General features: G+C 43.2%; 1 protein-coding gene across 18 annotated transcripts in view; it reads left to right on the top strand.

The window, feature by feature from the left end:
- The window catches only part of ANKRD7 (ankyrin repeat domain 7), a 184,049-nt gene that overhangs the window by 35,025 nt on the left and 131,628 nt on the right, over window positions 1–17,396 (top strand). For 16 of the 18 annotated variants that reach the window (XR_005590376.1, XR_005590372.1, XR_005590374.1 and 13 more), the window contains 4 exons: window positions 4,864–4,897; window positions 4,989–5,061; window positions 16,094–16,154; window positions 16,288–16,490. Coding sequence is in view for 14 of the 18 variants with exons in the window: in XM_039509053.1 (XP_039364987.1) it covers window positions 4,864–4,897; window positions 4,989–5,061; window positions 16,094–16,154; window positions 16,288–16,490 (371 nt within the window). In the remaining 4 variants the exon portion in view is untranslated. The remainder of the gene's footprint in view (window positions 1–4,863; window positions 4,898–4,988; window positions 5,062–16,093; window positions 16,155–16,287; window positions 16,491–17,396) is intronic. The other 2 variants (XM_039509062.1, XM_039509027.1) reach the window with 1 other exon arrangement.

Here is a 17,396-nt window from a genome sequence, read left to right as displayed (position 1 = left end):
GAGTAGGCCCAATCAGCTTTCCACCACCTGGCAATTTCCCTATGCAAGGGTACTGCTTTCCATTCCCTATGCATTACCAGAATAATGCAGAGAAGACAGTGGTGCTGTGGACATAGTCCAACATATGTCAATTTATAGCCCAGACTGTAAATACAAAAAAGTTTCTATGCATATGAATCGCCCACAATTCCAAATTTTATTCTTAGCAGTTTTACTTCCCTTTCACCACATCATGCCCACCAAAAATGATTAACTATGTTCCAATTGTTTACTTCATTAACTTAGTTTCATTTTTAAATTGTATGTAATATTTTGAACATAAGTACAAAAGAGCTCACTAAACTGAAGACCTTATTTGTTTCATCCTTTGAACATACAGATTTTTTCAACTGATAATAGAAAATATATTTACATTCATACTGTTAGCCAAAAGGGCTCGTTTCCCCCCGGAACTTACTATTTATATGGCTAAAAAACCTTTTGCCATTGGTTTTAATCCCCTTCGCTAGGTCCATCTCCACCCGGCTCTTTGCCTTTCTCACTGCTTCCCTACACCCTCTGACCTCAATAAGGTAGGTTTCTTTGCTGATCCCTCCCATTTTCCACTCCTTGTACGCTTTCTGTTTTTTCTTAATCACCCCTCTAAGACGCTTGCTCATCCAGCTCGGTCTAAAACTGCTACCTACGAGCCGTTTTCCCTTTCTCGGGATACATGCCTCTGACAACTCCTGCAACTTCAACCTGAAGTAACCCCAGGCATCATCTGCCTTTAGATCCCTAAATATGTTAGTCCAATCCACTTCCCTAACTAGTCGCCTTAATTTAGTAAAGTTAGCCCTTTTGAAATTGTATACCTTAGTCTCAGATGCAATTTTGATTATCCTCCCATTTATTTTGAAACTAATTAGCTCATGATCACTCGAGCCAAGGTTGTCCCCTACAACTATTTCCTCAACAAGGTCCTCGTTACTCACCAAAATCAGATCTAAAATGGCATCCTCCCTCGTCGGTTCAGCAACTACTTGATGAAGGAATTCATCAGCTATCACGTCTAGGAAAAGCTGAGCCCTATTATTATTACTAGCATTTGTTTCCCAATCTATATCCGGGAAGTTAAAATCCCCCATGATCAAACAGTTCCTTTTAGTATTTACCTCCTTAAAAACATTAAAGAGCTCTCTATCCATATCCAGGCTAGATCCCGGCGGTCTATAGCACACCCCAATTACTATCCCAGGGGAGGCTCTAGTAGTTTTTTTCCCCAATGTGACCATTGCCCAAACAGACTCCGTATTATCCATTGCATTGCTAGTTATTTCGTTACATTTCACCTCATTATTGACATACAATGCTACTCCCCCACCTTTACCTTTGCATCGGTCTTTCCTAAACAGCACATACCCTTCCATACCTGTACTCCAGTCATGGCTACCGTTCCACCATGTTTCGGTTATTCCTACGATATCCGGTTTCAATTCCCGGACCAGGAGCTCCAGTTCCTCCATTTTGTTACCTAAGCGTCTCGCATTGGTGAACAAACATCCTAATTTTTGCTGTTTGGCTCCTCTCACCCTTTTCACCCAACTTGGTAGGGACACAGTACTACCAGTATGACCTGTTGATCTAGTATCCGTCCCCCCCCCTTCCTTACACCTAACCGTCCCCCTCTGGCTATATCTGTTGTTCTCCTGTTGGCGTGGAGAGCACCTGGACCTCTCCCAACCGTCTCCCCACAGTGTCTAGTTTAAAGCTCTTTTAATCAGATGAGCCAGCCTTCCTCCTAGAAGTCTACTTCCTTCCCTGCTTAGGTGGAGCCCATCCCGTGAGAACAGTTGTCTGTCCCCAAAAGCCTCCCAGTGCCCATACATCCCAAAGCCCTCCTTGTAACACCACTCCCTCAGCCAACTATTAATCGTCACGATCCTGTCACCCCTTTGGCGCCCTTCCCTAGGATCCCACTGAAGATCACCTGAGCCTCAATTTCCTTGAGCGTCTTGCCCAACCTGGCATAGTCTCCCTTGATCCTCTCTAGCGAGAATCTAGCCGTGTCATTCGTTCCTACATGAAGGATGATCAAAGGGTTCTTACCTGCTCCTCTTAGGATCCTTTTCAACCTCAGGTCCACATCCCTTATTTTAGCGCCCGGTAGACAGCACACCCTTCTGTTCTCTGGATCGGCCCTGGTCACAGGCCTGTCCAACCTTCTCAGTATGGAATCCCCAATCACGTAGACCTGCCTTTGCCTGGGGACAGTGCGGTCCTCTAACCTATCCTCCGTCCCCCCTGGTTGCAAGCTCCTTTCATTCCTATCATTCCTTGTGGTTCTCGTTAAGCCATCCTGTATCCTCCCTTGGCCCACACTTGGTGCTGCCTCCATGGACTCCTCCCCTCTTTCTATCGGACTAGCCGCTCTTCTCTTTTTCCTTGGCCTCCCACTGTCAGCTACCACCTGCTTTACCCCCTCCTCATTCTCCAGACCTTCGAACCTGTTCCTTAGCTCTATTTCTCCCTCACTGGCTCTCCTTTTTCTCGGCCTGCTTCTCACGGTCACATGCTTCCACCGCCCATCTTCTTCATCCGGCAGTCCCCCCTCACTGGCCTTAGCCCCTGCTTCCCCCTGTACCCCTGGGCATTCCCCTTCAGTCACTGCTTGCCATTGCTCCATCAGCTGCTCAAACCCTCTTCTATGCTCTACCAGGGTTTCTACCTGCAGCTCTTCCACTTCTTAATAAGGACCTGGTCACCGATCTGGAACGAATGCACAGGTCGATCCAAGGGAAGAGCCTGGAAGGGTGCTGCGTATCGGTGTAGCTGAAACAAGACAGATTGCAGCGCAGAGACCTGCTTCCACAGGGAGTCGTTCCCTACCTCCCAGCTTATGTTCTCCCGAAACCCGGGGATGAGTACTCAGGGAGGGAACCCGAAAACCAATTCAAAGGGCGAAAGTCTCAGACCCTTACGGGGGGCCCTTCGAATGCGGGTAAGAGCAAGCGGTAGGGCATCAGGACACTTTAAACCGGACTCCATGCAGAGTTTTGTAAGAGTATCTTTGAGGGTCCTGTTCATCCTTTCTACCTGGCCTGAGCTTTGCGGCCTCCAGGGCGTATGCAATTTCCACTGGATACCGAGGGCCTGTGCTACCTGTTGAACCACTTGGGAGATGAAATGACTTCCCTGGTCTGACTCAATTACCTCGGGGAGGTGGAACCTGGGAAGTATTTCATGTAGCAGGGCCTTGGTAACCGCCCGAGCCTGACAATGTCGGGTGGGGAAACATTCCACCCACCCAGTGAGTTGGTCTACAAAAACAAGCAAGTATTTGTAGCCTCGGCAAGGAGGTACTTCAGCAAAGTCCACTTGCCACCTTTGGAAGGGGTAGGCAGCCCAGGGTCAGCCTCCCATTGGGGCAGGGGGCCCAGATCCTTTTTGGTTTGTACGCTGACAAACAGAGCAATTATTGACAACTCTCTGGGCTTCCATATGCATACCCATTGCTCTAAGGGACCAGGCAGCCAAATCGACCATTGCTCCCGATCCTAGATGTCCCTCCTTGTGTAGGGACTGAAGAATCTCCTGGAGCACTGGACGGGGTACGAATATCTCTCCCCCAGGTAACTTCCACCACCCAGAGGAGGTCTGCTGAGCCCCTGCAGCTTGGGCGTGGGACACCTCTTCTGCCGTGTAGTGGGGAGTAGGGGTGTTATTCATTTGCCGTGTCTGAACCTAGGTACCTTAACCAGAAAACTTTTACCCACACACCTTCCTATTCGTGGGTTCCTTTACCATTAGGGGCCCAAGGTCCTAACCCTCACTTCGGGGGCGTTAATCCTCAAATCCAGGAGGTAAACACACTTACCGCGCCCAGAGTGGCCGCGTCCGGCAGGTGGACTCCCCTCTTCTGGTACCGTTTTGCTTCCGTGTCGGCTGGAGTTCTCTATGGAGGGGGCGTAGCCGTCCCAGCCGATTGCGGCGACCCGGAGCTTGAGCAAACCAATAGCTCAAGGTGGCCACTCTCCTGAGCCGTCCTCGGCTGCCGGTCAGCGCCCCCTACAGGGAGAGAGGTCCCGGTGGAGTCGCCATTTGTTAGCCAAAAGGGCTCGTTTCCCCCCGGAGCTTACCTAATTACACCAAGGAGGCACGGAAGACCAGGAAGACGAGTACCATTTACTTTATTGATCGATCAGCTGAGCGGGTGTTCTCGTCTCGGCTAGTGCCAGAGAGAGACACACACCCATGGCCAAACGGGCCTACCTTTATACCCAGAAACAAACAACTTCGTTGACGTCTTATTTACGTTATTTGGCTGACCTTACGGAACCTGTAAATGTACCTATAGGGAATAATGGAGTACATAGAATACATATATCAATCAAAAAGGAACAAGATATGCACAATTGTCACGGATACATTTATCATGATAAGGATACAGCTGTTGCGGATACATTTATCATTGTAAGGAAGACATAAGATATCCCTTCTGACCTATTATACTAACTACTTTTGGCTATGAGCATGAGAAGGCAGCTGCATACATGTTACGCCAAGCATAGGCCGACTGATAAGCATGAACTAGCACAGGCCAAGCGTAAGCTGATAATAGCTGACACAGGCTTTTCTCTCTACTTGCGTTTCGAGGCCTTGATTCTACTTATGCTTAAGGGCCTAGTCTTGCTCACAGGCCTGTATTTGCTTATTTTTCTAACAATACTACCCTTGATTAAGATGTCTGTACTAAGTTTCAGCCTTGAATTACTTGTAGATTTGCTCATGCTAAATATTTTTACTTATCTTTGGCAATTTCTAAGTCTTTCACTTTTAATGCCTAAATTATTAATTTCTTTTTTTATTTTAATATTTGAACAGTTATAGATGACTTGTCCCAAGGAGATTCACTACGGTAAGATTTAAAAAAAATAACATATTTTAGCAAATCCTAGAGAGAGAGAGAGAGCATGACTTCTTAATGTCTTATGTTTTTGTTATTTAAGAAGTTCTGAAAAAGATGAAGGGGATGACAGTTGGCTTACATCAGAGGAGGAAGAACTAGATTTTACCCCCAAGGTAAAGTGCTCTTATGGAAAAATATTTCATAGCTAGCTATAAGATGAAGCATATATACTTTATTTTTTAACATTTGGGAGATTTTAGCAAAGATTTTTATTAATTTTTTTTTGCTATGATTGAGAGACTTCACTTCTAGTCAGCCATAGTGCAAGTTTTCCCAAAATACAATAGCAGCTGACCTATCTTCACCCTTTCTATTCCCACCTTGAGCCCCTTCTAAAAAGACTTAGTTTTGGCAGGGTGTATGAAGGTTTTATGATTTGGATAAATATTCAGTAGATGATGAGATAAAGACCACCTCATATATTGTACTTATTTCTGCTCATTTCAACAACAAATTAATGAATTAAGGGTACAGCAACTATCGGCAGTTGCCACAGGGTGGAGGACAGCAGTAAAGTTAAACTTGCAGTTAACTCGTTGACAAGGGACCTGGTGACATGGATGGGTGATGACTTCCGAAGACTAACATGGGGAGAAGTGTGTGTAGGTATTCAAAATGCTCAGTTAATAATGTTAATGGATATTATAAGAGATGCTTGGTCAGAACAATGGCCTTAAGTATTAAATCAGGAGGCTAGCCCATATTTATCCACAATTGCAAAAACATACCCATCTACCTAAAAAATAACATCCCTCACGTGTGGGGAGAGTTCTTGTGTAATTGTTACTATGATATCATGGGAAGGAAATGCAAATAAGGTGGTCCCCTTAAGCCCTATGGGAGTAACTAGGGAAGGGGGAGCGTGTTGGGAGCCACTAGGAAATAGGTGGTGGTGGGGGGTGGAATGGGGTAAATTGGGCTGTCATCACATTAAGCAGTTGTATATCCAGAGGAGGAATATGGATGTGCCCCTCTCCTATGACTTTGGAGGAGCAGGATCAATGGTCTGTTGCAAAGGGGGGGCATTTAGGGGTAATGTATATGAGGTATGGTGTATTCTGTTGAAAATGTATGCAATCCTGCAACATAACACTAGGAGGAAAAATCCTTCCAGTATATGACCAAATTATGAACTTCTGTACACTGCCACCTGAACTATGGTGCACCAATGTAGTGGACTTAATCATTGTAAACAATCAAACCAGCATCTACTACCCCATGCCATACCAAGTAGTTAAATTGCTTTAAACAATACCAAATTTCTAATCACTAGTCACTAATTATAACCTATAAGTAATGTAGTAAGCCCTCCCCCTCAGTATACTGGACAACCCAGACCCAACCTTCTTGGGCCCACTATAATGGGAAGTCTGGAACACTAGTTGGAATAGGTGTGGTATGTCCGTACGAGAGAAGGTGCAGGGCACGGTACTACACAAGGAGCAGTGGGACAGATGGAGCATCAACACCTTCCACCTTGATGCCTGGCCCTATCATGAAGTGTGTCACCATATGTCCTATGCTTTTCCATGGATACTTGGGCAGGAGGATCCTAAAAGAAGAAGGAGTGGAGTGTTAGGATATAGATATTCAAGCCTGTCTGTAAAGGCCTATTCTTTAAGAATTTAGGTATATGTTTATCATTTAGCTAGTTATAGAGGTATAAAAGAAAGAATCTGTGTAAGGGCCTTCTCTCACTGTGACAGTCTGAGGCCCTGTTCTTAGGCCAATGCCTTTGGCTAAGCAGCAGAGGCAGCCATAAGCTGGGAAGCGTGCGGCCACATCCTCACATTCCAAACTAGTCATATTAAAATAAGGCAATCTGGGGCTGTTAAGAAGGTGATCCAATCTATCATCTCCAGAGAAAGGGAAGAACCTAGCAGATGTTTAAAAAAAAAATAGTTTAATAGTTTTCTGTCTGGTAAAAACTCACTTATCAATAGACACAGCTGGGAAACCCTTAGTCTGTATAAATGTAGTTGTAAAATCCTCACTTCTGTATTGTTTTGTCATTATAATTCCCACTTTGCTATCTTTATTTGCATGGTCTCTTTTTGGTTCTGTAATTGTTTCTGTCTGCTGTATAATTAATTTTGCTGGGTGTAAACTAATTAAGGTGGTGGGATATAATTGGTTAGCTAATCATGTTATAATATGTTAGAATTATTTAGGTAAATTTTAGTAGAATAATTGGTTAAGGTATAGCTAAGAATAGTACTATATAAATTAGGGGCAAACAGGAAGTAAGTTGGGATTCGAAAATAAGGAAAAAGGAACTTGGATTTAAGCTTGTTGGAAGTTCACCTCAATAAACATCAAATTGTTTGCACCTTCGGACTTCGGGTATTGTTGCTCTCTGTTCATGCGAGAAGGATCAGGGAAGTGGGAGAGTGAAGGAATAAGCTCTCTGACAGAGTATATAAAGGTTTTATGATTTGGATAAATATTCAGTAGATGATGAGATAAAGACCCCCTCATATATTGTACTTATTTCTGCTCATTGGAACCATGGTTTCAAGAGAATAAAGGTAGTTCTTTAAACTATACAATTACCTCTACTCCATTCCAGAATTAAGAATTTGATCTTGAACCGTAATACTTTTATGACAAGGTAACAGTACATTAAAATGAAATTATTTATTTGCCTGTTCTTTCCATCAGATATTTCTTGTACCACTTAAATGCTTCACCATTTCCTCAGCAACAAATTGGGCTCAAGTGGGCTCAGTGGATTAGTCACTGAAGTGGTTCTACCTTCTACTTTGTTATTATATTGCTCGTGATAACCTCGGAGCACTTAAATGCCCTCTTTCCTGGTTCTCCGATCATGTTCTTCCACCTCACTCCTAAAATACTTTTACTGGCTTTCTGATGATTTATCAGCTTCAAACTCCATTACTTCAACTTCAAGCATTCACATAGCTCGCCATGCGTGCTTCTCAGCTCTCATTTCCTCTATAGTCCCACTTTTCACCCTACTCTCTGCACACTCCTGCTGCTTCCATATTGTCTGTTTCTCCCTCTGTGACTCCCACTATTTTTCTTATTGTCCCCCAACTTGGAATAGCCTTTTTCTACGTAGCTAGCTATTTTCAAATCCCATTCAAACTTCCAGTCCCTTCTTGAATCTAATTTCTTCTGGTTAGCCTCTAATTTATAATCTTCAGATTGGTTTGTCTATTACAGAGGTGGGAAAACTACGGCCCGTGGGCCAAGATGTTTTAATCCAGCCCTCGAGGTCCAGCCAGGGAGCGGAGTCTTGGGCTTGCCCTGCTCTGGCGTTCCAGCCAGGGAGCGGGGTTGGGGGCTGGTTCTGCGCGGCTCCGGGAAGCAGCGACAATGTCGCATGTCCCTTCTCCGGCTCCTACACATAGAGGCAGCCATGGGGCTCAGCACGCTGCCACTGCCCCAAACGCCACTCCCACAGCCAATGCAAGCTGCAGGGGAGGCGCCAGCAGACGGGGCAGCGCACAGACCCACTTGGCCATGCCTCCGTGTAGGAGCCAGAGGAGGGACATGTCATTGCTTCCAGGAGCTGCTTGAGGTAAGTGCCATCCGGAGCTTGTACCCCTGACCTCCTCCTCCTGCCCCAGCCCTGATCCGCCTTCCAAACCCCTCAGTCCCAGCCCAGAGCACCCTCCTTCAGCCCAAACCCCTTATCCCCAGCCCCACCCCAGAGCCCTTAGCGCCCTCCTCCCCGTACCCCAGCCCAAATCCCCCCCTGCACCCCAACCCCAATTTTGTGAGCACTCATGGCCCACCATACAATTTCCATACCCAGATGTGGCCCTCGGGCCAAAAAGTTTGCCCACCCCTGGTCTATTACCACACTCATACTTGGTGATTTTGTTTTTAAAAGGGAGAAAATATGAAACTGAAACAACTAGTCAGTTGTCTTTGAAGAATGTTACTCATTCATAAGCAGTATTCTTTTCCCCCTTGTTTCCTATGTCTCTTCCTTTTCCTCACCTCGTGGTCTGCTGTCACTTTTCCATGTGATACCTGTCCACTTTAGCTCTTCAAAGCAGAAACTTTGCCTTATGTCTGTAAAATATTATGCATATCTAATTTTTCCTTATGACATCTCAAACTGCAGAAAATAGTAGTCAGCTTTGTTAGTGTGTTTTTGTTATATGGAATTCAAATAGAAGCATTGACAGAAGACATAGAATCATGATGCTGTGACGTCAAGCTGAAAACATATAGCTTTCACTAGGAAGTTTCCATGACCGGTGACATTGTCCTTAACCTTAAGAACATAAGAAAGGCCGAACCGGGTCAGACCAAAGGTCCATCTAGCCCAGTATCTGTCTACCGACAGTGGCCAATGCCAGGTGCCCCAGAGGGAGTGAACCTAACAGGCAATGATCAAGTGATCTCTCTCCTGCCATCCATCTCCATCCTCTGACGAACAGAGGCTAGGGACACCATTCTTACCCATCCTGGCTAATAGCCATTTATGGACTTAGCCACCATGAATTTATCCAGTCCCCTTTTAAACATTGTTATAGTCCTAGCCTTCACAACCTCCTCAGGTAAGGAGTTCCACAAGTTGACTGTGCGCTGCGTGAAGAAGAACTTCCTTTTATTTGTTTTAAACCTGCTGCCTATTAATTTCATTTGGTGACCCCTAGTTCTTGTATTATGGGAATAAGTAAATAACTTTTCCTTATCCACTTTCTCAACATCACTCATGATTTTATATACCTCTATCATGTCCCCCCTTAGTCTTCTCTTTTCAAAGCTGAAGAGTCCTAGCCTCTTTAATCTTTCCTCATATGGGACCCTCTCTAAACCCCTAATCATTTTAGTTGCCCTTTTCTGAACCGTTTCTAGTGCTAGAATATCTTTTTTGAGGTGAGGAGACCACATCTGTACACAGTATTCGAGATGTGGGCATACCATGGATTTATATAAGGGCAATAATATATTCTCAGTCTTATTCTCTATCCCCTTTTTAATGATTCCTAACATCCTGTTTGCTTTTTTGACCGCCTCTGCACACTGCGTGGACATCTTCAGAGAACTATCCACGATGACGCCAAGATCTTTTTCCTGACTCGTTGTATCTAAATTAGTCCCCATCATGTTGTATGTATAGTTGGGGTTATTTTTTCCAATGTGCATTACTTTACATTAGTCTCATCTACTTTCCCCTGTATTTTCTTTTCCCACCTCTGTAAATCTGTCCATTACCTTCCCTGCAATATTCTCCATGTGTGCTAGTGCCTCAGTTTCACCTCCTCTGGAATGCTTATCTCTGCTTTCACCTTGATTTTTGTAACTCTCATGTCTCTGGTTTCTCAGCTCTTCAGACTATAACATGTTTATAATACTGCTCCACACTATTTAGGTGTGTAAAAAACAGTTTAGTCACCTAATTTTATCCTCACATAACTCATTGGCTCCCCTTCAATTTCACGCTAGTTCACATTTGCTCTTTTAAGTTTTTAAAACACTCCATGAACATAATCTTAACCTCATCTCCCTCTCCATTCCTTCCAGACTGGTACTGAACTCCTTTTTTTGTCTCTTCCTACATCCTCATTACTGTTGATACAAGAGTCTTTTTCTCTGCAGTTCTCACTAAGTGGAACAAGTTTCCCATATCCTTCAGCCTCATTCACGATCCCTTTCATTTCATACCCCTGTATGCTATAAAAAAGAAATTATAAATTCAGAAAAAACTTTACTTAGTTTTAACTGAAAATATACTCTTCTGTTTTTTGATGAGCACTGGGATATTTGCCTAGGCTGAAATCATTCAGTCTAGGCAAAAATTCTGATTATAGTAGTCCAGAAATCTTTATTAATCTTACATGGATCATATAATCAATTTTCATGAGGTAAGAAAGCACTTCCAGAAATATCCAAACTTAGCAAAAATTGTGATCTTAGAGAATTTAATTTTACAGTACATGTTAAACGAAAAGGAAATATGTTGTAAAAGGAAATAGTTCTTCCGTTGACAAAGTCCCATGTACACTGAGATTTGGGTTGACTTACTGGTGGTGTTCAGGAGTGTGAATGTTACAGAGTAGCTAGGTCGATATACATTTTAAGTGAAGACCAGGCCTCATACTCTACTAAAGGAGGACTGGGAAAACTACACCAGGGATTTTGAAATATATTTAATATTCATTTTTATAACTCTTCCATGTTATAGAAAATAGTTTATATTTGAACAAAACCTATTATCTCTTTCTTCCAATCTGGGATCCTTTTGTGAAGTCAACATGCTGAATTTTTTGAGTCATACTCTTTTTTTCTGTTCAATATCTAAAAGGTCATGAAGTTTGACTTACGTATTCATGTATAGAGTTAGGCAGGGGGGAAGATGGACTATTTTTCAAACACAGAGTCTTCAGAAAGAGCAAAGAGGATATAGGGAATGACTAACCAGTTTAAATCCATGAGAATTAAATGTTCTCCCCTTCTATGTACGCTGAGGTATGAAAGGCCCAGATTTTTAAAGGTCTTTAGGGGCTGCAGCACTCAGTGTTGCATCACCTAAGTCTCATTTTCAAAAGTGATATAGACACTTAGGCCTGGTCTACACTAAGAAGGGGGGTCGAACTAGGGTACGCAAATTCAGCTACGTGAATAGCGTAGCTGAATTCGAAGTACCCTAGTTCGACCTACTCACCCATCCAGACGCGGCGGGGTCAAACTCCGCGGCTCCTCCGTCGACTCCGCCACCGCCGTTTGCAATGGTGGAGTACCAGAGTCGACCGCAGTGCTTCCGGAGTTCGAACTATCGCGTCTAGATCAGACGCGATAGTTCGAACTCCGAGAAGTCGAACTCACCGCGTCGACCTGGAAGGTAAGTGTAAACCTACCCTTAGAAGCCTAAATCCTGTTGACTGTAAATTGTGTGTTGGCATCTAAGTGCCTGAGTTTCTTCTGAAAATGAGACTGTGATGGGGCATCTACCCCACACTAGCCTATAAAGGGATTAATTGAGCCCTAAGGAGGCTGCGCAGGAGGCAGCCAATTTGAAAGGGGCTGCAAGGAGCGGCTGATCAGGGCCAGGCAGGTCCATATAAAAAGGACTGCAGGGGAGAGCAGTTTCAGTTGCTCCCAGGATCTTGAGGAGGGGAGGACTGGCTGCCTTGAAGGCTGAAGACAGCTAGCACCCTGGACAGAGCAGTGTTTTAGGCAGGGACTGGGAAAGCTTAAGATAGCTCCTGGTAGGCTGCAGCTGTAGATCTGCAGACTGAAGCCCTGAGGCAAGGGCAAAGAGGGTGCTGAGGCTGCAGGGAAGTGGCCCAGGGAAAGGAACTGAGGAATTGGAGGGGACACAGCAAGTGGTGGCTATTTACAGGGTTCCAGCGCTGGGACCCGGAGTAGTGGGTGGGACCAGGTTCCCCCACACACACCACCACCACCACCACTGAGGAATTGGCCAGACAATGGGCTGCAGTTGCCACTGAGGGAAGTGCCTGGACAGTGGACTGCAGTTCCCCTGGAAGGAGGGAGAACAGAGCGTGACACAGCCAGAGGGCTGTGCCATGAAGATGACAACATGGTTTTGGGAGTGATATGGGTCCTGGAGGAGAAATGACGGTGGCAAGACGCCATCAGAAAAGGGCGCACTGGCTAGCAGAGCTAATCCCCAGGACAGCCAGCCAGAGGCACCACAACGGTGAGTCACACCCCATCACAGAGACTTAGGCTCCTAACTTAGGTATTACAATGTTGAGTGCAGCAGTGTCTAAATACCTTTAAAAATCTGGGCCAAGGTGCTTCGAAATGGAAAATAAAACAAAACAAAAAATGGTATATGTGCAGCAACATTCTACCAAGTTTTCCTCTCCCTTAAAGTTATCACAGAATTTACCTCTTAAGTTGCTTGTTTACAGGCTAGTTCAAAAAATATTTGAGTTTATATACCATATGAAACAAATCAGCTACTTATGAAGAAGCCGCATACATTTTCCTTCTCCTCAGATCATATGCCTACTAGCAGTTTCCTGAAATAAGAAGTTGTTCTTTGAGTATTTTTCTACATGGATCCTGCTCTAGGTGGGCATGTGCTGTGTGTGTGATGATCAGGTTCTTTTGGCCAGCAGCGTTCACTGGGGCTGTTCCTTCATCCTGCATATGCTCGCACCAATCCACGTGAAGACGTAGTGGGTAAAGCCACTCATGGCAGCGAGACTGAATTCAGCAGTGTTGGTCTGCCAAACCGTAACTCCCTCAATTAATGTTAGGATTAGTTTAGTACTTAACATTTTATTTTCCCATTGGGCTAAAATGTTACAGAGTAGCTAGGTCGATATACATTTTAAGTGAAGACCAGGCCTCATTGAGCTAAAAAATAAGTTAGAAAATATGAAGATCCTTGGTACCAAGGCATTAATGTCATGGCCAAAGCAAAGTCTGTAGACTTTAAGTCCTGCCCTCCTGCCCTTCTTGTTAGGTGGCAAATCCCAAAATGGCAGCCATTCTAAATTACTTTTTTGCCTTGGAGAAGGCCACATACTTTGCAAGTGCTCCATCTGTAGATCTTTCTCCGAATGGATACAGAAAGACTGAGATGCTGCCTGAAATTGATTGTTCCAATAGAAATAATGAAGAGCATCTCTGACCCAGAGAATTGTGAGTTGAAAGGTGGTTCAACTGCTCATAAACCACATTCAGCTAGTTCTCTGGTAAATTCAGCCAATATCCCTAGCACCCAGGGCACGACAGCTACCAAAAGACCTCAGACCTCATCTAGAGTTCATGATTGATCAATATAGGTTTCCACAAGTGAGTCAGTTGCTCCTGCTGACCATGGCCAAAAGCAAAAACTGCACCAATCACCTTCCCTGGTACAATCAAAGAGTAGGCTGAGGAGTCATTCTGTTTCTGATTTGGCCACAGTTCTTCCTTCAAAGCCTGACTCCCACTGCTGATCTACTGTCTGATGCATGCTCCTCGGCACTGGCCCCATGCCAATTGAGTTCCATAATCAGCCCATCTAATCTGTACAGATTATATTGGTTTCATCCACACTGATAAGGTCATCTCACAATTAAGGACCTTTCATGTGAAAGTCATGACCTTTTTAAGTCCTACATAAAGAGTTCCACTCTTTTTGAAAGACTATAGAAAGACATTTTGGTCCCTAGATCTCTACAGTGTAGTCCAGAGGAGGAAGCATGTTACACCTCAAATTTTTTCCAGGCTAAGTTCAGCCTCTCATACTGTTATCAACAGAAGTCCTCAGAGCTTCCCAAGAAAAGACCTCACTACCAGTGAAGGAGAAGCTCAACCTTATCTTCTGTTAGAACTCACACATCACCATCCCTGAGACAAGAAATAGATTCCACAGTCAAGAGTCCTGGACTGATCTATACAGATCTGTTCACCTGTTTCTCTCTCACACACACACACCCCGCCCCTGCACACCGCTTCCTTATCAACCTCCTTTATTTCTTTTTGTAGGCTGGTACTAGAATTAAGGAACACAAGGTCCTGGAAGTTATCAAAAAGGATTATTTGGACTAGTTTCAGGCCTTGCCTACCCATCCCCATTCCTTCTAAGAGATTCCTCTTACAAGAGACAGTCATCCTCCTACTGCTCGGTGCAGAAGTTTGTATTGCCATTCTGAAAAAGAAGAGGATGACATCTCCAACTCAACAAATTCATCCATCACTTTGGGCTCAGGATGGTCACTCTGGCTTCTATAATTCCCTCCCTAAAACCTCAGGATTGATTTGTGACTTTTGACCAGCAAACTGCATATTTTCATGTATGCCTTCCCCTCTATTGCAGAATTCTTTAGCTTGGGATTCTGTATTGGTGAAAGGAATGAGAAGTGTTTGAGTTTGCTCTGCCCTTTATGCTCTTTATGCTTCACATATGAAGATGTGAAGGGTGCAGCTGCAGTCCCAGTGGAGATTGCTGGCCAAAAGAATCTGATCTTGCATGCTCCTGTGGGATTCATGTGGACAAAACATCTTGAAGCAATAGGCATTGAAGTGTAAGTAACTGTTCTGTATCTTGATTTCTCTTTTTAAATACAAATCATAGAATGTCAGGGTTGGAAGGGACCTCAGGAAGTCATCTAGTCCAACCCCCTGCTCAAAGCAGGACCAACCCTGAGACGGATTTTTGCCCCAGATCCCTAAATGGCCCCCTCAAGGATTGAACTCACAACCACTGAGCTATCCCTCCCTGCCTGCTTATAGTATTAACATACCATTGCCAAAATACACAATAGGTTGTTAAGGAGCACTGAGTCTTTTTTTAAGCACCACCACCTGCTGAATAATTTGATCGAACATGGTAGACACTATAATTATTTATTAGGCCTTTTCCATTCTCATTAAGCATGGAACATGAATAATGGAAGCACTACCTGCTGAAGGTCCACTCTTTCAACTGTGGTTTTCATTAGATCTTCTGAAACCTCCTTAGAAGTTGTACATGAAAATTTAGGAGTATGTTTTAAAAGCATTGCATAGGGAATTCCCTGTGTTACACCAGTGAGGAGACACATGATTAAATCTTCATGAACTTCTTTGAAAACTTACCCTAAAATACAGTTGTTAGCTTATGTCTGTCTGGATCACTAATCTCTTCTTACTCAAATTGCTGCAAACTTCTGTGTACGTATTTTTTTTTGTATCAATTTGATGACTGTTTCCTCTTCCACTCAGAGGATGAATTGCTGAATTTCTACTTTATTTCACGTGCATTGTGTGTTAAAATAGAAGCAGTAACATCTTCCCATCATGATGCAGGAATTTTGGTGTCATCAGACAGTGGACTGGGCCATTTTAAGTGACTAACCTGTTGACTAATCCTAGGGAATCTATCAAGTATTTAAGACTCTTAGACATAAAATTGAAACAAAATGGCCTAAATGCCAGTATTGCTAATGCCGACTGGATTAAGGAAAAGATTTTGTAGAATATAATACACTTTGAAATATATTATTTAATGATGTATGGGCTAAATCTTTTGGGCAAAACTCTCATTGACTGACTTCAATAAGAGTGCTGGTTGAGTCAGGACTGCAGGATGGAAGCCTCAACTGGCATTGTCAGTAAGAAAATGTTACTGAATTTAGTCTTCAGTATTTGATAAAAACAGAGGTGTCACTTACTATTCATGTAAAAACTCAATGTGCTTAAAGTTAACTTTATTTACAGAAACCACAGAAGCCAAGTTTGACTCTGCTAATGAACTCTTCCCATCAATTCAAGAAAAACAGTAAGCAATTTTGGGGGGAGGGGAGGGGAAGGGAATCTCCTTTACTACATTATACGTTGATAGGAAATTGTAGATTTATTATGTATTTTACTTCCTCTTTTAAGTATAGTTAATCTTTGCTTTTTTACTATAGTAGGTGAGAAAAGTAGCATTATGAGAACAGAACATATAGCCATTTCACAGCAAAATAAATCAGATTGTGAAGCTGAAGATGTCATTGAATCCCCTCCTAAGCCTTTTTCCCAAGTCAAGTCCTACCCTCGACCTCTCCATCCCTCACCTGGCTCCTGTTCAAAACCTTCCCAGATGACTCCTCCTCTCCTGGGGTTTAAACAGGTAAATTTTTGTTTGTGCAATTAATTTGTTGGTTCCTATGCTGTGTTTTTTCTTTTTCAAATTCATCTATGATTTTATGAAGATGGCGAGGTTATTAGAATTGGAAGTCCTCAGTCATCAAAGCAAAACCTCAAACAAGTAACCAGAAATCACACAAATTTGGATAAAAAAGAATGTAAAGAACTAACAAATGAAGATATTTCAGAATCAAGCGAACAGGAGAAAGAAGAATTAGAGGAAGAAGAAGAGGAGGAAGATGATGAGGAAGAATTTAGTCAGGAAGAAAAGGAGGATGAAGATACAGAAGATGAAGAAGGAAGTCAAGATGATTACACAGAGGATGAGGAAGAGGAATATGTTGGAAAATTGGAGCATGAGCATGATCAAGAGTTAGAAATCTTCAACAATGCTGTTAAATCAGAAAGGGAAGTTAAATGTGGAAGCAAAAATATACACGATGGTGGTAGTCATGAAACATGTGAAGAGAAAGATCAGGAAATGCAGGAATCTGTTGATATTCCTGTGTTTTTTATAGCTGGACATTATGAAGGTTTAAAGGAAAATATAACTGCCATATCATCTAAGATGGTAAATAATGAAGTACCTTATGATTCATCAAAAAAAGATGGTAGTGAACATGAAGAAATTCATGAATTTCAGAACACAAATGAATTGTTACATACAGATGGAAATGAGAAAATCAGATGTAAGACCCGCTGTTCTTTTGAAGAATCTGAAATGACAGCCTGGAAAAAAGATGCATCTCCATCTGTCTTAAACAGTTGTTATATTAAGGAGGAAAACTCAAACCTAGTAGATGATATCTTTGAAAGTGATGATGATCCTTGGTCAGAGGCAGAAGACCCAAGGCATGAGAACAGAAGACAGGACTCAGAGAATCTTAGA

This window comes from Mauremys reevesii, linkage group 1 (genome assembly GCF_016161935.1).
Source record: "Mauremys reevesii isolate NIE-2019 linkage group 1, ASM1616193v1, whole genome shotgun sequence".
NCBI classification, from domain to species: domain Eukaryota; kingdom Metazoa; phylum Chordata; order Testudines; family Geoemydidae; genus Mauremys; species Mauremys reevesii.
The sequence above is the reverse complement of the archived record's forward strand: the minus strand, read 5'-3'. Positions and strand labels throughout refer to the sequence as shown.